At 41.0% G+C, this 23,804-nt stretch overlaps 1 protein-coding gene across 4 annotated transcripts in view; it reads left to right on the forward strand.

The window, feature by feature from the left end:
- Positions 1 to 23,804, forward strand: part of SAMD12 (sterile alpha motif domain containing 12) — a 414,693-nt gene that overhangs the window by 17,183 nt on the left and 373,706 nt on the right. For 3 of the 4 annotated variants that reach the window (XM_059901802.1, XM_059901804.1, XM_059901803.1), the window contains exon 2: positions 23,188 to 23,366. The exons of the other annotated variant lie outside the window; for it this stretch is intronic. In XM_059901802.1, the coding sequence (XP_059757785.1) occupies positions 23,188 to 23,366 (179 nt within the window). The remainder of the gene's footprint in view (positions 1 to 23,187; positions 23,367 to 23,804) is intronic. 4 annotated transcript variants of the gene reach the window in all.

Genomic DNA, 23,804 nt, shown 5'->3' on the forward strand with positions numbered 1-23,804 from the left:
AGATTTGACCAAGGCAGTCACGCAAACCAACATAGATTCAACCCCAAAAGAGAGGGTTTCCTGTTTACGGAACTTCTTGGGGCAAGAGTATATTTTATATTTGAGATCAGGAGTTGGTGTTGAAGTGGCACCAACCATAAATTGGCCTGAAAAAGGGCAAGTGGAAAAGTGCTGGCTGGGTTAACAGAGCTGCTCCTCTTAGGACCTTGCTTATACTTGTGTGTTCAGATGGCAGCATTTTGGAACTTGATTTAAGCACACATTCTGCTGACCGCTTCCTAGAGACTTTCCCATCTGCTCCTTTCTGCTGACTGGGTCTTTTTGAACTTAGAGTGGAGAGATGTACCCACAGGTCACCCACAGCTGCCTCTTTCCATCCTGACTAGCTTTTTCTCTGCTCTTTCTCTCTGCATCTTCCCACCAGTTCTTCATCACTGGGGTGGAAATTGAGGAGAGCTGGATGATGCTGAGCTGGCCTTTATGAAGAGCCAACTGTTGAACCAAAAGGACTCACCTGTTGGCATGACCACTTGCTCTCTGATAATGCCTTTGTCCTTCATTTTGACATCTGGGTTCCCAGTCTCAGGGAGCCACCAGTAGGATCAAGAGTCCCTGAAAGAAGCAAGAAGGGAGCAAGACCTCGCTCCTGAGGAGAATGAGGCAATTGTGTTTATTTTTTTAATATTTTAAAAAATTAATTAATTAATTTATTTTTGGCTGCATTGGGTCTTTGTTGCTGCACGCGGGCTTTCTCTAGTTGCGGCGAGCGGGGGCTACTCTTCGTTGTGGTGCGCAGGCTTCTCATTGCGGTGGCTTCTCTTGTTGTGGAGCACGGGCTCAAGGCGCGTGGGCTTCAGTAGTTGTGGCTCACGGGCTTAGTTGCTCCACGGTGTGTGGGATCTTCCCGGACCAGGGCTCGAACCCGTGTCCCCTGCATTGGCAGGCGGATTCTTAACCACTGCGCCACCAGGGAAGCCAGCAATTGTGTTTAAAGATAATTGTTCAGAAAAACTTGAAATTAGACTCAGTTGGCCAACCATGTTGGGTTTGTCAGGAGATGAGAAAAAAGGGGACTGTATAGGAAAATAGGATAATAGGAGAATATGGTGTCTGGAAATACTTAAAGAAGAATCATTCAATAGGCATGAAGAAAAAAATTATTTATCCAGTTATAAAGCTTTATCAGCTCTTTAGACCTAAAAGTATAGTTTGTTGCAAGCCTAAAGGTTTTTAATTTTTTTGCATAATTTACTATATTTTGTTACTATCCTAGAGCAAGATACTATTAGAAATTCAAGAATTTAAAAAAATGCAACATAGCAACATTTCCCTACCTTTCAAATTAACCTTTTAAAATAATTATAATTACACACTTATTATGTATACCCTTTGGAAAGTAGAAAGAAAAAAATTATCCATGGACCCAACTTCAAAAGACAGCCACTGTTAGTATTTGGCATATTTTCTTCTAGCCTTTTTCTTTGTATGGTTTTTGGTTTTGCATAGCAGGCATAAGACATTTTACTTGGCTTTTAGTAGGATTTTTTGGTCTTCAATTGGAGTCAACTGTGGTTATATTCTGATAATGCATGTCTGTGATTTATTCTTTTCCTGTCATGAGGCTGAATAAGCAGTGCTTTAGCTCTTGGCTTGAATAAATTCTTTATATGCTTTTAACATAAAACATTGTTCGATTAGAAAGTGAATAATCCTTAGAGCAGAGAAGTATGACGTATGTTTAACAACCACTTAAAAAAAATATCAGATCTAAAAAAAAAATCAGAAGCACAAAAATGGCTTGGGGAAAATGTGTATAACAAAGATAAGATTTTAAGGTTTCTAGACGGGAGACAGTCTCTCAGTGGACTCGGGACGTATCATAGATGTCTAGTATTACTTATTAAATAGATGATAATTTTTATTACATATAACATGGTAGTCTCAAGGCAGAGAGGGAAATTTTTTTATCTAGAGGCACAGAAGAGAGGAGTGCAGTACAATAGAGGCATGACTGAAACCAGTTAGAAATTCTGGTCCTGCCTGCACTGCTAACTAGCTGCTACATCAGAGGCACCTGCCCTCAATATCATAACCAATAAAATGAGGTGGTTAAACTATGTAATTTTAATGAGTTTCTATCCTCTGACATTCAACGACTCAATGAATTTATGATTCTGGGGCCAAACACTGAGAACATAAAGATCCTCCAACCCAGTAGCTGCAATGCCTTGACTCTTCCTTTCCCTCCTTCCTCACATCCAGTCAATTACTGAGTTTGACCCTTTTTACTGTTTAAGTCAGGGTTTGGCAAACGACCATCCATTTCCTTAAATAAAATTTTATTACGACAGAGTTATGCTCATTAGTTTATGTATTTATTGCTGCTTTTGTACTGCAGTGGCAGTGTTGGGCAGTTGCAACACTGGTTCGCAAAGCTGTAAATACTTACTGTCTGGCCCCTGATAGAAAAAGCTAGTCAACCCCTGATCTAAATGATTTACAAACCCATCTCCTCTCATTTTCACTACGTTTGTCCTACCTTAGGTCTTCATCTCTTCTCACCAGGAGAGTCCAAGAGCCGCTCATCTAATTTTTTTGACTCCAGTTTTGAGCCTTCCAAATGTGTTGCATACAGAAACGGTATAATTTTTCTTAGAAAAATCTTGAAACACCAGTTTGCTTGCTTAAAACCCTTGAGGAGCATCCTGCTGAACTCAGGATAAAATCCAAATTCCTTACCCAACACACAAAGTTAGAAAACCACTCCACTGATATCTGAAGACCCTTCTAGTCATGAGGCTAGGTGTTTGTTTGACATGACACATATGATATGAATTGCAATCTCGGAAAACCCAACTCAACTCAACCAGTCTTGAGTACGAAGAGGCTATATGTTGGCTCACCCAACTAAGAAGCCTGGGTGTAGATCTATATAGATGAAACCTTTCCCAAGGCTAGGTCTCTAGTTGTGTCACCTGAACTCCATTTCTTTCTGTTGGCTCCTCTGCTGCTGTGTTAGCCCTATTCACAGGCAGGCTTTCATCTTGAGAGGTCAGGACTGCCATAGCAGTTCCTGCCTCATAGCCTCCTGTGGACCCATCTTTTCCCACACAAGTGCAGAGGTCTCTCTGACTGGACAGCGTAGGTCATGTGATCAGGGATAATGGAAAGTGCTGATGGGTTTAGGGCCAGTGCCTGTGCTTATGCTCAGGAATTGGCGAAATCCCACCTGAACCATAAGGAGTGGGAAGAGGGGGAGGGCATTATCCCCAAACAAATAGTGGACTGTTGTGGAAACAGGGTGAATGGAGGTGGACTGAGACAAAATAACCAAGATTCACGGAGCATACCATGAGTGGGAGCCCTTTGACAGTCCAGCAGTAGTAGTTGCCATTAGAACCTGGGGAGGCCCATAACCAGAGTATCACAAAATTTTGGGGATTGTGATTGCCTTACTCAGTGGTTCTTAATTCTGGCTAATCATTAGAAGTACCAGATGCCTGGGCTCTTTGAGGACCAATTAACTTGGGATCTCTCCTGGTTTGCCAGGTAAGAGTGATTTTACACATTCTCCAGGTGACTCTAGGGTGCAGCTATGATGAACTATTGACTGGGTTTAGGTCCTGACTTTATTTACTGGTCTGTGGAATGGGAGCAATCCTCTTCATTCAGCAGGATTTGGGGGATGAAGAAATGAGGCAATATATGTAAGGAATATAGCCTACTTAGTTGCTCAAGTAAATAGGAGCTTCTTATTGGTGTTCTCAACTTTACAGGGATATTATATTAGAGTCCTAGGGCTGTCATCACAAAATGCCACAGACCGGATATCTTTTTTTTTTTTTTTTTTTAAGAATTTATTTCCAGACAACACATGGATTTAGCAGGGAAAGAAATGAATGCTATTAGAGTTATTTCCTATATTTTAATTTTTTTCCACTGCCCACAGGTGTGCCTCAAGTTTTAAAAGCAGAATGAAGAGCAGAAGCCACACAAGGACCCCCCATCTGAGTTTCTCGTTGTCTTAGTTCAGGCTGCTATATCAAAAATACCATAGACTGGTTGGCTTAAACAGCAAACATTTTGTACAGTTCTGGAGGCTGGCAAGTCTAAGATCAAAGTGCCTACAGACTCGGTTTCTAGTAAGGGCCTGTTTCCTAGTTCATAGGTGGCCAACCTCTCACTTTGTCCTCACAGGGCAGAAAGGGTAAGGGAGCTCTTTGGGGTCTCTTTTATAACAGCATTAATCCCATTCATGAGGGCTCCACGCTCATGACCTAATAACCTCCCAAAGGCCTCACCTCCTAATACCATCACATTGGGGGTTAGATAGCATATAGATGGGTCTTGTTTTTGTATCCATTCAGCAAGCCTGTGTCTTTTCGTTGGAGCATTTAATCCATTCACGTTTAAGGTGATTATTGATATGTATGTTCCTATGACCATTTTCTTAATTGTTTTGGGTTTGTTTTTGTAGGTCCTTTTCTTCTCTTGTGTTTCCCACTTAGAGAAGTTCCTTTAGCATTTGTTGTAGAGCTGGTTTAGTGGTGCTGAATTCTCTTAGCTTTTGCTTGTCTGTAAAGCTTTTGATTTCTCCATCAAATCTAAATGAGATCCTTGCTGGGTAGAGTAATCTTGGTTGTAGTTTCTTCCCTTTCATCACTTTAAGTATATCATGCCACTCCCTTCTGGCTTGCAGAGTTTCTGCTGAGAAATCAGCTGTTAACCTTATGGGAATTCCCTTGTATGTTATTTGTCATTTTTCCCTTGCTGCTTTCAATAATTTTTCTTTGTCTTTAATTTTTGCCACTTTGATTACTATGTGTCTCAGCGTGTTTCTCCTTAGGTTTATCCTGTATGGGACTCTCTGTGCTTCCTGGACTTGGGTGGCTATTTCCTTTCCCATGTTAGGGAAGTTTTCGACTATAATCTCTTCAAATATTTTCTCTGGTCCTTTCTCTCTCTCTTCTCCTTCTGGGACCCCTATAATGTGAATATTGTTGTGTTTAATGTTGTCCCAGAGGTCTCTTAGGGTGTCTTCATTTCTTTTCATTCTTTTTTCTTTGTTCTGTTCTGCAGCAGTGAATTCCACCATTCTGTCTTCCAGGTCACTTATCCGTTCTTCTGCCTCAGTTATTCTTCTATTGACTCCTTCTAGTGTTGTTTTCATTTCAGTTATTGTATTGTTCATCTCTGTTTGTTTGTTCTTTAATTCTTCTAGGTCTTTGTTAAACGTTTCTTGCATCTTCTCCATCTTTGCCTCCATTCTTATTCTGAGGTCCTGGATCATCTTCACTATCATTATTCTGAATTCTTTTTCTGGAAGGTTGCCTATCTCCACTTCATTTAGTTGTTTTTCTGGGTTTTTATCTTGTTCCTTCATCTGGTATATAGCCCTCTGCCTTTTCATCTTGTCTATCTTTCTGTGAATCCAGACCGGATATCTTAAACAACAGAAATTTCTCACAGTTCTGCAGGCTAGAAGCCCAAGATCAAGGTGTCGGCAGGTTTGGCTTCTCTCGAGACCTTTCTCCTGGGCTTGCAGATTGCCTTTTTTTGTGTACATACACATCTCTCCAGTCTTTTCCTCTTTTTATAAGGATGCCAGTTATATTGGATTAAGGCCCACCCTTATGGGCTCATTTAACCTTAATTACCTCTTTCAAGGTCCTGTCTCCAAATATAGTCACATCAGGGGTTGTTAAGATTTCAACATATGATTTATTTTGGTGGTTGTGAGGGGACAATTTAGTCCCATAGCAGATATGGATCCTTTGATTGTCTAATGAAAGCTAGGGTTTCTTTACTCAGAAAAATGCAGAGACACAATACACATTAAACCTTGCATATGTCTGTGGACTTCGAAGATGACTGTTAAACGGGAACATTTGCAGCAGCCTTGCAGAGGAAAACAAATACCAAAGGGAAGGATGTGTGTAAAAAGAGGACATCCCATTCTCATTCATTCATTTATTCAACAGTTACTTACCAAGTGCTGCCCATGTACCAGGCCTTGTGGTAGGGTTATAACAATGACATAGGTAAGGCCCCTTCTTCTCACAACTTACAATTTTTCGTTGATGGAGTCAGACAGTAAACACATACACCATTCAGTATCAGAGAGCACCAAGGGCTGTGTGTCAAGAATCAAAACAGAGTGATAAGGTGTTGTTTGCCTGGGAAGCTATTTAGATTTTGTGGTCAGGAATGTCTTCACTGAGGAGATGATGCTTAAGTGGAGGCTTCAATAACAAGGAGTCAGCCGTGCACATGGGGGCAGAGGGTTGATGGCTGACGAAATGCCTGCTACTCTCTGGTCTATTTTAGTAGCAGCTGGCAGAGCCACCTCCTCTAGCACCAGCTGCTTCCCAGATTCAGTTCTGCTGCCTGCACAGCAAGCAGTCAGGATCTGCTCTGAGATTGGCATGGCTGTTGTGGATTGCTCCCCTAGCTTTGGATGTCTTTTTCTTATCCTGTCTCAGAAATATTCAGGTCATGTGTTCAAAGGGGTGAGACCCATCATTGCAAATATCTGTTCCTCTAAGCGCTCACTGACATTACCAGAGCTTAGTCGCTCTCGTTTTTAGCCTGAATTAGAGTTACCATTGTAGGGGGACAAGTTGGCATTGGTGGTGTGGTAAATGCATAAACAATTATTGTGTTGCACTACATGCTTCTATAACAGTATGCTGCGTGCTGAAGGATTTAAAGGGACCCCAGACAGCATCTGGATGGGATGGAGATGACTTTCCCTAGGAGCTGTATCCTTTAAAGGCCCCCCATTGGCCTTAGGATAGCCTGCTGTGGCTGGCAGACTCCTGTGGGTCTGGTTCTCTCTACCTCTCTGCCAAGAGAGGCTAAGTAGGCTCTTGGGGCCAGTTCTGCTCTGTGTGTCTCATTCTAGGGGCAAGATTGAAAGGGCAGTAGCCTCTGGGCATGCTTTTTCTCCACTTATAACAAGTGCATATGAGGGCAAAGAAAACTTCATAAGTATGTTGAATTCTGTTGCTCACGTCTCCTACACTCACATCCATTGGCCAAATTAACTTACATGGTCAAGACCAAAGTCATTGTATAGTATTCTGCTCCAAGGGTAGGGGAGTGAATGTTTATCACACGGTAATCTGATCCACTCTAGCAGGTTAAGTGCTTATAACAGTACCCGTATAGGTCTGCCTAAACTATAAACAGTAGTGTACTTTTTTTTTTTTTTTTTTAGCAAGGCAATGCTTTTTTTTTTTTTAATTTATTTTTTATTTATTTATTATTGGCTGTGTTGGGTCTTCGTTTCTGTGCGAGGGCTTTCTCTAGTTGCAGCAAGCGGGGGCCACTCTTCATCGCAGTGCGCAGGCCTCTCACTGTCGTGGCCTCTCTTGTTGCGGAGCACAGGCTCCAGACGCGCAGTCTCAGTAGTTGTGGCACACAGGCCCAGTTGCCCCGCGGCATGTGGGATCTTCCCAGACCTGGGCTCGAACCTGTGTCCCCTGCATTGGCAGGCAGATTCTCAACCACTGCGCCACCAGGGAAGCCCCCAGTAGTGTACTTTTAACAGTCTTACTGTCGGGAAAGGGGAAAAAAGGGAGAAGTTTGTTAATATGTGAATGACAGAGTTGGGGGAGGATTATTTTACAGGGCGAGGCTTGAGCATGTTAATAGATTTATGGGAGGAGGGTGGAGAAGACAGAAGACAGGGCAGCTTGAGGATTCAGCTGAAACTGGAAAACATGAAATTAGAGTGGTGCCATCTTTCTCATGGCTTTTGATAGCAGCAGCCAAGGAGGCAAATGGTTGGACTGATAACTTTCTTTGATCTGAGCCTTATGTATTTGATCCAGCCCCCTTCTCTCTAATCTTAAGGAGAGATTTAGATGGTAACAGTTGGTGTTTACAATGTTTTAATGGCTGTCATGTTGAGAACTGACTAGAAGCATCTTTAGAAATAATTTACAACACCATAAAATGAATTGCTAATCTTTCAGAGTGTATTCTTTAGCGTTTTCGTTTGTATACCAGCCAAGAAGATCTATACCAATGAAGACACTGCTAAAATATTTTAGAAGCATAGTCTGATTTGAAAAGCTAAGTAGGAATATAAATCCTTTCTCAAACACGCAGTCACACTCTCTGCCGTTCTCTTGTGGTTTTGTTTTCATTGTCTCCTAGGGCATTGTGCATGTATGTGATTAACATGTCCACAGCATGCACACCCACCAGCGTTCAGCTCTACGACTCACAAGTGGGGACGTAAGGGCTACAGGGTATGTGTTGACTTGTACCAGCAGGCATTATTAGCCCTTATGATGAGCCCAGTATTGAAAGGGACACAGGTAATGATGTTGATAATTAACAAGAACATGATCTATTTGATGCCTAACTTTTGGGTAGTAACTTGAAGAAGTGGTAGCACAGTGCCCTGGGTAATGAAAGAAAGCTTTGGAAGTTCAGATGAAGCAATACAGGTATGTGTTGGAATAGGGGAGAGGGTTTTAATGAGACTTAAACTGTATCTCAAAGGTCGCTTGCATATCAACACGTGAATAATCTTAGTCATCCATGTTACTGAAACACAACATTAGCTAAATTTCTCCCTGCTCAAAACCTTGACTTTCCAACTGATTAGTGAAAGAATATTAGACCTCTTGCTGTAATACGCAAGACCTCAAACTCATTATAATCTGCTCTCAGATTATCCTGTCTCATCTTCAAGATTTCTTTTCATGTACTTTAGATTTTAAAAAACTTGTTCCTGCTTGTAAATGCTCCAAAATTCCCTAATCTGTACTTTTTTTTTTTTTTTGATAAATTTATTTATTTATTTATTTTTGGCTGCGTCGGGTCTTCGTTGCTGCATGTGGGCTTTCTCTCGTTGCAGTGAGCAGGGGCTACTCTTCTTTGCGATGCTTGGGCTTCTCACTGCGGTGGCTTCTCTTGTTGCAGAGCACAGGCTCTAGGTGCACGGGCTTCAGTAGTGGCAGCAGGAGGGCTCAGTAGTTGTGGCTCACAGGCTCTAGAGCACAGGCTCAGTAGTTGTGGCGCACAGGCTCAGTTGCTCCACGGCATGTGGGATCTTCCCGGACCAGGGCTCGAGCTCATGTCCCCTGCATTGGCAGACAGATTCTTAACCACTGCGCTACCAGGAAAGTCCCTGTACTTTGTTTAAAATTGGCCCTTCTGCTTGGACACCTTCCCCTGATCTATGAGTGCAAACCTCACCTCTTCTTCAAACCCTGTCTGACATACCAAGTGCCTATGAAATCTTGCCTGATTTTTTTTGCGGGTTGGAGGTAATCATTTCCCTTCTCATTTTTGAAGCCTCTCATCATTACTTTTTCAGCAACGTTTATTCCCACCCTCTCCTCTCCTCATATCATCTGCAGATAACTGCTTATTTTTGGTCATTATCATAGAAATATTCAATCCTCTAGCTTTCATAGGCAAGTAATTTTTTAAAATGGGGACACTCAGTTTCTATAACTTTTTTGCTAACGTTAAAACTTATGTGCACAGACATTAAAACTTATGTGCACAGATGCTGAGGTACTTACCATCTCTTATTTAATTTCATAGAAGATAAGAAGTCGACACCAGGAAATGCAGGGAAGACAATATGAAAATAAGGACGTGCCTTTATACTGAAAACATGTGGCCAGTGAAAAACTCACAAGAGGCTGTTTTCATTTCATTGAGGACCAATGAAATTTTCATCTCATCTCTCTTCTCTGGGTAGACATCTGGGAGCCACTATTTCAGTAGACTGTGAGCTTTGCTGGAGCTGATTTATCTTTGATTCCTAGTTTATCTTTGTCTTTCTCAGATAATCTTGGGTCTCTAAAAACTTATTAAAAAAGGAAAGAAAAAACCTGATTTGTAGCAACAGAGGCAGTTAGTTGGGGGATAGTTTATTCAGAGATCTGACAGTTGTCTAAAATAACCAAACAAGAACATCAGTTCTACAAAAGCATATTTGAAATGTGTATGAAAGAGCAATAGACAGGGATCTTCTATTGCAGGGATCTTGCAGGGATCTTTGTTCTCAAAGAGCAAAGTTTTTAAAATATTCCTAATTATGGCATTATATTTAATCTTTTTCTTATTCCTAAAATGTAGATATGGTTATTTAAATCACTAATACAAATATAGAAAAGCCAGAAATCATTTTCAAATTCTTGTTTTCTCAGTTCTTTTTCGAGTAACGTTTACAAAACAAAACAAAACAAATTGATTTTAACATTAGGAAGAAAGACACTGATTTTTTTTTTTCAAATTTGTGCTATCCAATAGAACTTTGTTTAATGATGGAAATGTTCAATGATCTGCACTGTCCGATATGGTAGCCATAGCCACACATAGTTGTTGAGCAATAGAAATGTGGCTGGTGTGACTGAGGAACTAAATTTCAAGCTGTTCTTAAATAAAATTAAACTAAAATAGCCACATGCAACTGTTGGCTCCCATATTGGACAATGTGGCTTCAAAGGATTGACCAAGGAGTATTGAGCTGCGATTTGTGATACCGATTTGGATGGCATCTTATCAATTTTCTTAGTAAATTTGAGATACTTTAAAATGAACGTTTTTTAAAATTATTCTCTAGCAAGTTGTATACCTGTTAAAGGCTCTATTGACTTTTGAGCTACTTTTAGTCCTCAGATCACCACAAGTTTTTAAAATGCCAATTCTCAATCCTTAAATTGCATTCTGTCCATTTCCTCCATTGTTATAGCTCTTCTTTGATCTTTTAGATAATATGATCTTTGACTTATGTGTATATATACTCATACACAAGTCCATACATATACACACACGTAGATAGCATATAATACATTTGTGAAACTCAGGTGAAATGAGGGATGAGGCTTGTTAAAATTTGAATGTTCCTTTTGTCTGAGCGTTACTATGAATAGAGAATATGAGCAAACAAATTGCCTGTTAAGATGATCTCGCTCCACCCCCTCGGGGAAGGAGAACACCCACATTCGTCAAGTCAAACCGGAACCTATCACACCTTTTTCATGTTTCCCTGATTTGACAGAAAACCCATGTTTCTGCCTGAAATATTCTTTTTTTCCTTAGCTGCCAGGATGACCCTTGCAAGAGAATTTTAAAGCTGCTTTTTCTTCTCTGAAGCCTTTCTGACCTTTTGTCCTCTTCTCCCTTTCCTAACCACATTTAGTTACCCCTTTCTTTTTAGTGGAGTTGTGTGTGCTCGTGCATGCAGATGTGTAATCCAAGGGTCACGGTATTTGCTTTTGAAGAAATCAATATCATGAAGATATTAACAAGAGTGAAGGAAGTGATAATTATTGCAGTGGTTACCATTTGTGGGGCACTTAGTAAGGTGCCAGGCATTAACTAAGCACTTTAAATACATTTTCATCTAATTCTTCTAAAGTGTTGTAAAAAAGTTATGATTATCTCAATTTTATAGGTAAGATAACTCCAACTTAAAGCTGAGTAAGTTGCCCAAGACCACACAGCTAGTCAGTGGCAGAACCAGATTTATTGGACTCCAAAGCCCATGATTTTACTGGCTAAAGAATAATTAAGATGTAGAGAGAAAAAAACCCTTATTTCCCCAGAGTAGCATGGTGTGGTGGGAACAGCATTGTATGTGATGTGAAAGAGTTCTTGTTTTCATTTCCCCTTTGCCATTTTCATGGTGGCCTTAAACAAGTGCCTTAGTATCTCTTAAGTCTTTTTCTCCTTCTAATTTCCAATTCCCTCTTTCTAATTAATACCTTAGTGATAGACGATGCGATGTCCTCCATATGTTAATTCTGTACTACTTCCTCCTCTCTTCCCAAAATACCAGACTGTACTATGTAAAGACTTTCTAAACAGTTAGAGACACTTTTTTGTTTTTCATTAGTTTGGTTTGACAGAGAATGCCGTCAGCTCACCCATAGAGAGTATGTTACAAGGTGCAGCTATTTGCTTTTATCTTTATTTCTAACCTCATTTCTCAACTCTCACCAAGGTTGTTTATATATTTGAAAAACTGTCCTTTTTTCCTTCTGGCTTTCACTTTTTTTTTTTTTTTTTTAATTTCACTTTAGTTTTCCCTTTTCACTTAGGACTCCTACTTTTCAAGTCTGTACTATGTTCTTTTAAAGTTACATGACTACCATTTTGCCTATTTAACAATTGTTGAAATTATTAGTGCCAAATATTCCCCCGTTGTGATGGAGGAGGGCCGAAGGATATACATGGAGAATGGATGCTCATTGAGCATGTGGTAGGTGTCAGGTGTCCCATATGTGTTATCTCACTTTACTTTTGTCAATACAATAGCAATGTGTGGCGAGTAATAAGGTAATATTAGTATTTCCATTTTATGGAAAAGAGGTAATATAACTTGCCCTACTTATATATATATATAGCAAATAAATATAGAGCTTGGGCTTGAGTCAATGTGTAGCTGTGTGTTGGGTAGGGCAGAGGGATAAGAATAAAAGCACAGGGTTCAGAAACATTTGTAAATTCTTAAAGTATATCTAGTGTTTGTATTTTGTTACATTTTTAAGATTATATCCAACAGAAAGCAAATATCCTAAGTGTTCAGTTTAGAGTTTTGATACTTGTATAGTGTTGTGTAACCAAAGCAAGACGTAGAACACTTGCGTTACCAAGGAAGCTCCCTCTACCCTTTCCAATGAAATCTTCCTTCGTCTCCTCCATTCGGCTCTTGAACCCATCCACTGAGCTTTTTATTTTGGATATTTTTTAGTTTTAACATTTCCATTTCTCTTCTTTGTCTTTTATTTCTTTGAGACTTTCTTGGCTGAAGCTTTCTGGTGTGTGTGTGTGTGTATTAATTGCTCATTGAAGCATTTTTTTACGTGGCCTGCTTTAAAATCTTTGTCAAATAATTCTGAGATCTGTCATCTTGGTGTTGGCATCTATTGATTTGTCTTTTCTCATTCAGTATGAGAACTTCCTGGTTCTTGGTTATGAGTGATTTTTGTTTGTTTAATCAAAACTTGGACATTTTCATTTTATGTTATGGGATGCTGAATCTTAATTAAACCTTCTGTTTTAGCCAGCTTTTTTTTTAATAAATTTATTTATTTTTTATTTATTTATTTTTGGCTGCGTTGTGTCTTCGTTGCTGCGGGCGGGCTTTCTCTAGTTGCGGCGAGCGGGGGCTGCTCTTCATTGTGGTGCAAGGGCTTCTTGCGGTGGCTTCTCTTGTTGCGGAGCACGGGCTCTAGGCTCGCGGGCTCAGTAGTTGTGGCGCATGGGCTTAGCTGCTCCACAGCATGTGGGATCTTCCTGGACCAGGGCTCAAACCCGTGTCCCCTGCATTGGCAGGTGGATTCTTAACCACTGCACCACCGGGAAAGCCCTAGCCAGCTTTCTTTAACACCATTCTGGCCAAGTGGAGTTTGAAATCCACGTTCCCCACTCTGAAGTTGCTACCTGGGAGGTGGGGCCTCTTAGTTATTTATCACTGGGAGGTGGTGAAAGTCCTGACTCCCATCAGGCTTCCTCAACATCAGCCCAGGAAGGAGGGACTGCCTGCTGTGGTGAGGCTGGAAGTCTAGCCTCCCCACAACTCAAATGACATCTGGCCTCCTTACCAGCTGACAGAGATGAAAGTCTGGGCTGTCTACCTGGCCTTCTATGATGCCACCCCGTTGTTGGTTTTGGAGTACCTTATTATAGCTTGGGGAGGGTGGGAGTCTGGGCTTCTCACTCAGCCTTTCATGAAGAAAAAAATCAGAGCAGATCATGTGTTTTATGAAAACTTGGTTCAGTTCATCTATATAGATAGAGACGTGTTTGGGCACTGGTTCATAATATGAAATCTGTTTCTTATAGTATCATGGATACAAATGTTTTGGTCACCATTGTAAACCACCTATTTCTTTATCAGTCTGATACCTCAATCCTCTAAAGCTTCATAGAACTTCTGAGTATATCTGCCTTTGTATTCTCTTCACAAAAGAGAAGAGTTAATGTCTGTGTGCCTTAGAGGTTGTCCAGAGCCTTCTCCTACTCTACTGATGGTGAAGTGTGTAAGTTAAGCATTATCTAAATATTTTCTGTGTTTAGATTGTCTAATCCAGGTATCATGGGTAGGAAGGGTGAATATCTGCTGTGGTTGTTACCCTTAAGTAGTCTCTGGGAATACTTGAAGGTTCCCTTAAAGTATTTTACAAGGAGGACATCGTCTCTGTAGACACGTGAGCTGGAGTGAGTGTGCTTCAGGTGGCTCGGAGCAGGCAGTGTCCCCACACAGCCACACGTGGTCTGAACACCTGGCTGAGATGGAGTCATCCAGGCCCAGCTCTGGCGGCCACACGGTAGCTGTCAAGGCTGCCGTCGGGCCGAATTGTGAGGACAATAGAGTGTGCGTTGGGGGTCCAACTGTTCACGTTCCGTATTTTTTTCCTCCTTCTCTCCTCATCAGCAGAGTGGCTTCCTCCTCTTGTTAGACTAAGGGATGCGTCTATTACTGGTCCCTTCCAGACTGGCTGGAAATGGGCATGTCCTCTTTTAATGCCTCCGAGTTACCCGTTTGGAAGTTTGTGTTTTACCATGTTCTTTTTTTTTTTTTTTTTAATAAATAAATAAATTTTAAAAAAGATGGCATTGGGATAAATAATAGCTGTCTTTTTTTTTTTTTTTGGTCTACTGTATGCCAAGTACTTTTTTTTTGAATTTTTGAATTTTATTTTATTTATTTTTTTATACAGGTTCTTATTAGTTATCCATTTTATACATATTAGTGTATATATGTCAGTCCCAATCTCCCAGTTCATCCCACCACCACCCCACCCCCCCGCCACCGTGTTCTTTTTGATGGTAAGAAAAAGACTTCAACCTGTATTTACAAATGTTAAGCTTCGACATATATTTGCAGAACCACATTTAGCTGACCAAGGAGAGGTTTGGAAGTCATATTCTGTCTCCTCATAGCCTGACCCAAATGATAAAATCAAACATAATTTAGCTTATTTAAATTGCCTGGGAGTGGGGGAGTGCAGAATAAGTCAGAGGCGAGTTCCTCAAAGATCCATGAGTTCTTCTTTGATGATAAAGTGAAGGGGGCTGGGGTTCTTGGACCGCAGGGTCCTCCAGAACATGGTTCCACTCTACCCTAGGACAGGACTCACTCAGCAGACTTATTTTTGTAAAGGGCCAGCTAGCAAATATTTTAGTCTCTGCAGACCATATGGTCTCTGTCACCACTACTCACCTCCACCATTGTAGCAAAAGAGTGGTCATAGACAATATATAAATAACATGGCTGTGTTCCAATAAAACTTTATTTATGGACACTGACATTTGAATTTCATCTATTTTTAGGTCACAAAATATTCCTTTAGGTTTTTTCTCAACCATTTAAAAATGTAAAAATTATTCTTGGCTCACAAGGCATATGTAAACAGGTGGGAGGCTGGATTTGGCCCATGGGCTGACATTTGCTCACCCCTGCCGTAGAAGATGTCCACTGGACAGGCTCCTTTGCCCAAATAGACATTGTGCTTCCTGTCTGCTAGCTTAACCCAAGCTTATGTTCCTGAGATATTTCTAGTACATTGCTTTATTTTCATGTTAAAACATTAGTGACCTGACACTCATGAACACATCCTTACTCGTTCGTGCAAAAGTTGTTGTGAGTATTCTGGGCACCAAAGGCCCCCAGATGAATTAAGACTTTTGCCCTCAGGTCTTTACAGTGGAAGACCTGGATTGAGTCCACCTATGATGATAATTTTCTTGATAACAACATGCATTCTTAATGTACATCTTCCTTGCTAAGGTGATATTATACTTAGGTAAGCTTTCTAAGTCATAACGGGAGTTATGAAACCCAGACTGTAATGTTTCGCTAGGATTTCAGTTTTCTTATTTTTCTCCATAAGGAAGAGCTAAGCAATCATATGTAACTGGTTAAAATGGAATCATACGTTAGTTTGGAATGGTTCATCTGAATGTTAGAGAACACCTGATTCAAAGTGGCTTAACAATTAAGGGATTATTTCTCTCCCAGAGCCCCAAGTCCAGAGGGAGGCAATTACAAACAAAGACTGAGTAGCCCAATGATGGCAGAGCCAGTGTGGCTGTTAGCCTCTTGGCTTTCACTCATGTTTGGAGCCCTATTGTCACAGAAGGTCTTTAGCAACTCTAGATAACACATCAGCATTCAAGGCAGAGAGAGGGAAGGAAGGGTGGTATCAACATCTGTTCTCTCTTGTCAGTTCCAGGACTGTCTTTTTATCCATCTGTTTAGGTCCCATTGGCAGGAACCTGTCAGCAGCCACTTGTAGCTGCAAGGGAGGCTGGAGAATTGAGTTTTGACTTTGTAGATATGCTGTGGGAGGTGGCAAGGAGGAGAGCATTGGGAATGTTTAGCCACCAGAAGTGTCTCCTGCAAAGGACGGGAGGCCTTTTGTGATGCCTGGATTACTTCTAGGGAGTAGAGTTCTGCCAGATTTGAATCCAGAATATAACGAATAAGGCACTTCCCTTACTTAAACAGATATTTGGAGAGTGTCTGCTATGTGAATATTATATATGAGAGATGTACGAAACAAGGGCCATGTCCTCCAGGAACTTTTTCTCTAGCTAGAAGCAAGAAGTATACATGACATGATAAACAATCTATCTCAATTCTAATAGCTAATAATGGGGATTGGAGTATATTTGTGTTATAAGGTCATGTATTCATTTAGCAACATATATGAGGTGCCAAATACGTGCAACTTAGTCTTTGCAGGTACACAGATGAATAACACTGTTTCTGTTCTGCAGAAGGCAGTCAAGTGAAACAGCAGTTCCGGGACAGCTCTGTGGTTCCGTGATTTACCATATCTTTGAATTATCCAATTAGGTTGGAAGCAACTCTTATTTGCTCTTTTGAAAAATAAAGATCTAAGCTACTCATAAGAAGGGAATGGCAGTCAGTAGGATTGAATCAGTATCTTTCCATCATACCTCTGCTCATTCTGTAAGCAATGATTCAGCATAACTGTACGTTAGTCATTTGGCTAGGCCCTGGGCTTGTAAAGCTCAATAAGAAGTCGCTTGCTTCATGGGGCTCCTAGTTATAGGGTAGGCAGACATGTTAATAAATACTTGCAATGCATGGTGTATACACACACACACACCAGATTTAATAAGAAAAAGAGACGTTGTCAACATTGCTTAGGAGGCTATAATGCATACAAAATCAGTTAAAGCTTCACAGGGGAAAGAAGAAAGAGTATTTCTTATTTCCGGAAGGATTATCCATGCAAATAAGGGAAGGGAAGAGTATATTATGGAAAAAGATCAATCCTGGCAAAGCAGAGAAGCACAAGACATCTCAGGAGCTGCAAGCAGCGTCTGTGTGTTGGTAGAAACGTAGGGGCAAGAGCCAGAGCAGCGCCAGTGGGGGTGTTTGCACAGCATCTCTGTTCACAGTGATGCTGGGAATAAAGGACCATTCAGCTTGAATGAGGCTCTGTCCCTTGTCTCGCTACAGGGAGAGTGTGGCGTGGGTGGGGACTGAAAGGGCTGGGAAGCTGCATGACTTCTTGGCAAGTACGATCCACTTGTTCTTACAAATGAACGTTGCGATGCCAGCACATCCCTCAGCTCTTCTTGAATCATCTTGAGATGAAATGAAGCCTGGCACTTTGGCATAGTCTGTTACTGTGACCTAAGTCCCATCGGAATGGGACCCCTCAGAGGTCAGGGCCAGGAAGGCCCGGGCTCGCTTCCAGCAAGTGAAGCATGTCTTCTGCCAGTCAGGCTGGGGCCCATTTTGGAGAACATGCCCTTTCCAAGAACATTTTAAAGTAATCTGATACCATTGAGCTATTATGATCTATTATATTTTTTTTAAAAAAGAAAGCAAAAAACGTGTTATACCTGAAAATCACAATAAGATGATTGAAAGAAGAATAAAAATACTTTTGGAACTTTCCACTTAACAGAGGCAATAGGGAGGTGAAATGAGAGGGAGTCCATTTTTGGTTTTTTGTTTTAAAATTTTATTGTAGAATTTAACAAAATTGATCACTAACCATTCTTGAGTGTGTGATTCAGTGGCATTAAATATATTTATATTGTTGTGCAACCATCACCACTATCCATCTCCAGAACTTTTTCATCAACCCAAACTGAAACTCCATACTAAGCAATAAGTCCCCATTCTCCTCTCCTCCAGCCCCTGGTAACCACTGTTCCACTTTGTCTCCATGAATTTGACTGTTCTAAGTACCTCTCATAAGTAGAATCATACAATACTTGTCCTTTTGTGACTGGCTTATTTCAATTTGTATAATGTCTTCAGGGTTCATCCCTATTGTAGCGTGTATCAGAATTTTATTCCTTTTTAATACTGAATAATATTCCGTAGTACATACATATGGCATTTTGTTTATCCATTTATCCATCGATGGACATCTGGGTTCTTTCCACCTTTTGGCTATTGTGAATAATGCTGCTATAAACATGGATATACAAATATCTGTTCAAGTCCCTACTTCAATTCTTTGGTTGAATTGCTGTATCAAATGGTAATTCTATTTTAATTCTGTTCTTTGAGGAATTCGCCATATGGTTTTCCACAGAAGCTGTCCCATTTTACATTCCCACCAGCAATGCGCAAGGTTTTCAGTTTCTGAGGGAGTGGGTTTTCGCACATGAAAAAAAGACGGTGCCTTCGAATTGGCATCTCAAAACAATGCTAAAACGTGTATTTGCATGAGGAATTTTCTCTAGGTTTTTAAAAGAGCAACATTTATAAAATCTGGTCTTTAACTCCTCATTTTAAGAGCTCACCGTTAGCAACTTTAACATTAAAGCAACAGTGACAGCCCTTCAGGTAAAGACCACAAGCAGCCTGCAGTGTCAATTCAATAACTAGAAATCCATAGGGCACAAGACTGGTTGGGAAGATCAGGGAAACAAGAAGGTCTCAAAGCTGACCTGTGAGCTGCTGAGCCCATTAAATTGAATAAATAACTTTAGTAAAAACAAGAAAGGGTAGTGATGAGGATAGAGATGAGAAAGCAAATGGAGGCACCTTTTACATGATGAACAAAGAGATGGAGGTCACAGCGTGTAAGAGGCCATTTAAAAGTGGCTTGAAAAAAAAAAAAAGTCGCTTGATTTATAAACATTAGGGACATGAAATGTCAGGGAAAACTAAACAAAGCCTGTCAGAAATGGTTTTAAACAAATAAACCCAAACACAAAAACTGAAATCAACTGCAGGATTTGCAGGCGTGGAGGGAACAGCTGTGGAGGATTAAACTATATGTGTGAAGAACGTGACATGTGTAGAAAGTCAAAATGCCATAACCCACCTCATGTCTATAGAGATCTTCCATTTTGTACACTTAGTATTTACTAGCAGAGAAAAGATACCTTTTGATGTAAGGCATAGTTGTGTAAAGGCAGAATATTGGTGGTTCGTTCAGCAGCTGAACAGATGTTTCTCCAGTGCCTATTATGTGACCACTTCTGGACTGGGCAGTGGAGATGGAGCTGGCAGTTGTGGTCGGTGAAGCAGACAGGTCAATTAGACAGACATCCTCAGACAGGGGATGAAGCACCAGGATGCCAGAAGCTCCTAAAAGGCTTTCTGAAGAAGTCTGAAAAGACACCTGGGCTGAGTAGGAGTTTACTTCCCAAAGAAGGAAGCAAGGTTGAGGTGGAGTAGAACTTCCTTCTAGGAGGAGGGACCAACATGAGCAAAAGTGAGGGAAGTACGAGAGTCTGATGGGTGGGGAGGTGATGGCAGAGGAGAACAGGAGGTGCTGGAAGCTATCAGCAGCTCAGTGATATTCCTAGTCCATGAATTTCAAGGCAGGAAGCAGCTGGGAATCATGCTGGAGTAAGATCAAAGATACACACTTTTTTCTTTTCCTCACTAATCTCTAAATCTGTCCCATGCCCATCCGCCACCTCCCGACACAGGCTCACCTTTTTTTAATAATCACAATTTTAGTATGTTTAATTGAAGATTCATTGTAAGTAGGCTGATCTTTGGAGATGGGGAAGCTGATTGGTGTTAACAGTAATTAGCCTCACGCTCTCATAGGTTTTCTTCTTTTTCTACCACTGCCTGAATTGGGCATTGTGGTTGGTTCTCCAGCATCTATTCCACCCCTGCCTTGTTGAGTAACAGCGATCTGGTTTGGGGACTTGACCTTAGCTGAAGGTCAGCTGGTTTAAGGGTAATCCTATCTCTACTGCCAGGGTTTTAGTTCACTAACGGATGTGTGTGATTCACTTTGGGCCAATGAGAAAAGATCCAAGTTTGGAGGAGGATTTGGGGAAGAAAACTATGGTCAGTCAAGCTGTCTCTATTGCTAGATGAGAACCAGAAGCTTGTAGCTCTAGTGCCATGTGGGGACCCAGGCTTAGGATAAAGGTGATGTTATGGATAGCAAAATAGAAAGATGAAAAAGAGTCCTTGATGGCACCGTTGAACTTGGAAATCAGCTAACTCAGAACTTTTCCCATTACTGGGCTTCCTCTCCTGAAAGATAATGATTTTCCTTACTGCTTAATCTATTTTGGATTTGTTCATCTGAAACTTGAAATCATCTGCAACCTAAATGATACATGATCTTTGTGGCCTTCAGTAGACACCTGTATGACTTTATGACTATAACCCTTTGAGCCTCATTTCCCTTGTCTGTGAAATGAATATAATTATGTCTCAGAGTTTTTCATGAAGATTATTTGAGACCCACCACAAGTCTGAGGGAAGAGGCATGAACTAATACATGCTGAGTGCCTACGAGGCACCATGAAATAGACTAGTCCTTGTTTTAGGAAGCTTAAAGGCTAGAAGAGAAATTCAGATAATTTTGATATAAAAGAGTTTAAATAGGGTCTTTGTACATGCATATGGATCTTTGTACAATACGTTTTTTAAGGTCATTCGTACAATGTTGAATACTTGCCATTCCAGGCACATGACCAAACCTGAAGAGTTGGTATTTAAACCAAAACCTGAAGGATGAGTAGAGGTTAGGTGAAGAATGGGGAAGAACAGTTCAGGCAAAGAAACGTTATATACAAAGTCCAGAGGGGACAGATTATGCACGGCCTTGTTGGCCATGTTAAAGATTTTTGAATAATCTGGGTGTAAAATGAAGCCATTAGAAAGTTGTTTTTTTTTTTACTTTTTTATTAAGGAAAATTTCAACAGAGACAAAAGTGGAAGAAGTAGTATAATAAATCCCCATGAATCCACCAATTAGCTTCAAGAATTATCAACACGGCCAATCTCATCTCATCTATATCATTATCTTGTCCCCCATCCATTTTTTGTACAGTAGGTCCTTGTTGGCTATTTATTTTAAATAAAGCAGTGTATATATTTCAATCCCAAACTCCCTAACTATCCCTCCCTTCCAGGTAACCATAAGTTCATTCTCTAAGTCTGTGAGTCTGTTTCTGTTTTGTAGCAGAAGTCTCTTGAACTAACCTATACATTTTTAAATGGGATTGCGGGGGTCCAGCGAGGAAGAGCAGTTGGGCTGGCCACATTCTGGGGGAGAGAGGTGAGTAGCTTGGACCAGGGTGATGGCAGTGGAGGTGTGGAGTGAAGTAGGTGGATGGGAGCAGCATTTTGAGTGTAGTGCTTACTGGCTCTGGTGATAGATACAAGGGATGTGGTGACTTATGGAGAGAGTGTGTCAAGGAGGACTCTTCAGTTTCTGTGTGAGTAACTGAAGACAGGAGAAGGTGAATATTTTTTGGTAGAAAAACCAAGCTTCGGTGTGAACATGTTAAGTGTGAGATCTGTGATACACTGACATTGGGATGTTGAGTCACAGTCTTACATCTGAGGCTCATGAGAGAGGTCTCTCTGGGCTGGATTTAAAATTTGAGAGTCATGGTCAGGTTGATTGCATCAGAAGTGCTGGGAATGGATGGGACCTGTTAAGGGAGGAGTGGAGAGTGGGAAAAGAACACCTGACTACTTCTGGGAAGGCTTCCCTCATCTCTCAGGTGTAAAATATTCTTTCACAAGCCTGATCAAGAGAAAAGAAAGCCCTGGGGTGCTAAGTAAAGGGAAGAATTTTATAATCCCAGGCGTCCTCTAAAGGGGAAGAATGCTGAGAAAGGGGGAGACTGAAGATCCTGGGTAAAAGGAAATTACTGATGAAGTGGAGTCTCGAGGGAGATGGGAGGGGATTGGAGGTTCTGGCCTTAAATCCTCTGAGACCAAAGGGAAGGGGATAAGGATGGAAGTTTAGCTACATTTGAAGGCTTGAGGGTCACAGGGAGATGAGAGAATTCTCCACCAGAGACCTCAAAACACACATACCAGCTATATGTACATACATGTGTGCACATTCACTCACACACACCCATTGGTTCATGGATGTCATCCAGGGGGAATGTATGTTTCCTATAACATTCCCCGCTATTTCTTTGATAGTCATGGGTACACAGGAGGAAATCCTATGTGGAATGAATAAATATACTCAGTATGAGCTTTAGATTTTATTTGTGAGGGTATCTGCGTTAAAGGATGTGGAGAGATAAGGTGAAAATAGGAAGCTATTAGGCTTGGCTCCCTTCAGCTCTCCACTCTGACCTTTCCTTCTTTCATGGAGGAGTAGTAACTGTTTTAAAACCACTAGTTCTTTGTTTCTTGTCTGCCTCTTCTATTGGATTGTGAGTTCTTTGAAGCTAACATCTGTCATATATAAATCCGTGCTTGCAGGACCTGGTCCAGGAACGGCACACAGTAAGTGCTCAGTAAATATTTGTTGAATGACTGCAAGAGGGTGGACTTGAGTGGATGCTTGAAGAATAGAGAAGATTCAGAAATGGGGGGAGGGAATGAGCAGTTTTCCAGATGGAAGCAGAGATACACACTAAACTGCAGGGGTTGAAATGATTGCATGGGTGGAAGGCAGTACCCAAGTTGCCTGATATGGTATTGTCATCTGTAATGTGGGGATTAGTTGTTTGCTCAAGGTCAAACAACTTGGAACTGATGGTTCCTGGATTTGTACTCTAGTCTTTCTGACTTCAAAGCTCAGGATTTCCCACCATACCGTGCTCCCTCTTCACCAAATCATTTCCCATAATTATGACCCCCACCTCTCAACTTGGAGATGCCTTGTATCTTCCCACATAGGCCAGATGAAATATTGTCTTTCGCGGACACCTCCTTTATAGGATCTGTTTTCTGAGTTTAGATTTTTTCCTCTTTCCTAGCTCTCCACTGCGGTTTGAACCCACGGGGTATTGATCACCCTGCCCGTGCTGAAGGTATTAAACTGCAAATTGAAGGTGAAGGTGTTGATTCTCACTCTATTAAAAACAAAAATTTCCAGAAGGTGCTTGACCAAAAAGGAACCCCCAAGCGACTGCAGGCAGAAGCCGAGACGGCTAAGGTAGGTAATAATCCAGTAAGTTAAGGAGATTCTGAAGCTGCAGCTTTGCTATTTTGTGGTCCAGCCCCAGATGAGAACCGATGGTGCTTTCGTTAATTAGCGTTGTATCTTCAGTTAAAGAAACACTGCTCCTTGATTGCAGGTAATGAGAAATGAAAATATTGACCGCCTCCCCTTTAGAGTGAAATTGAAACACATTTGTGGTCAGTTTCATCGCATGAGGCTCTGAGGATGGTATAGAATGAGCTACAGGGAAGAGTGCCTTGGAATTAAAGCTGAAAGATTTGTTTGCCAGGCTCAGATTTATCATTTTATGATATTGGACAAGTCCTGTGACTTTTCAAGCCTCAGATTTTTCACCTATAGAATGGGTATCAGAAAAACTCCATCCTCCATTAGGTTGAACAGATGAAATAATATTATGTATGTGGAAGTGTT

This window comes from Balaenoptera ricei, chromosome 17 (assembly GCF_028023285.1).
Source record: "Balaenoptera ricei isolate mBalRic1 chromosome 17, mBalRic1.hap2, whole genome shotgun sequence".
Taxonomy (NCBI): domain Eukaryota; kingdom Metazoa; phylum Chordata; class Mammalia; order Artiodactyla; family Balaenopteridae; genus Balaenoptera; species Balaenoptera ricei.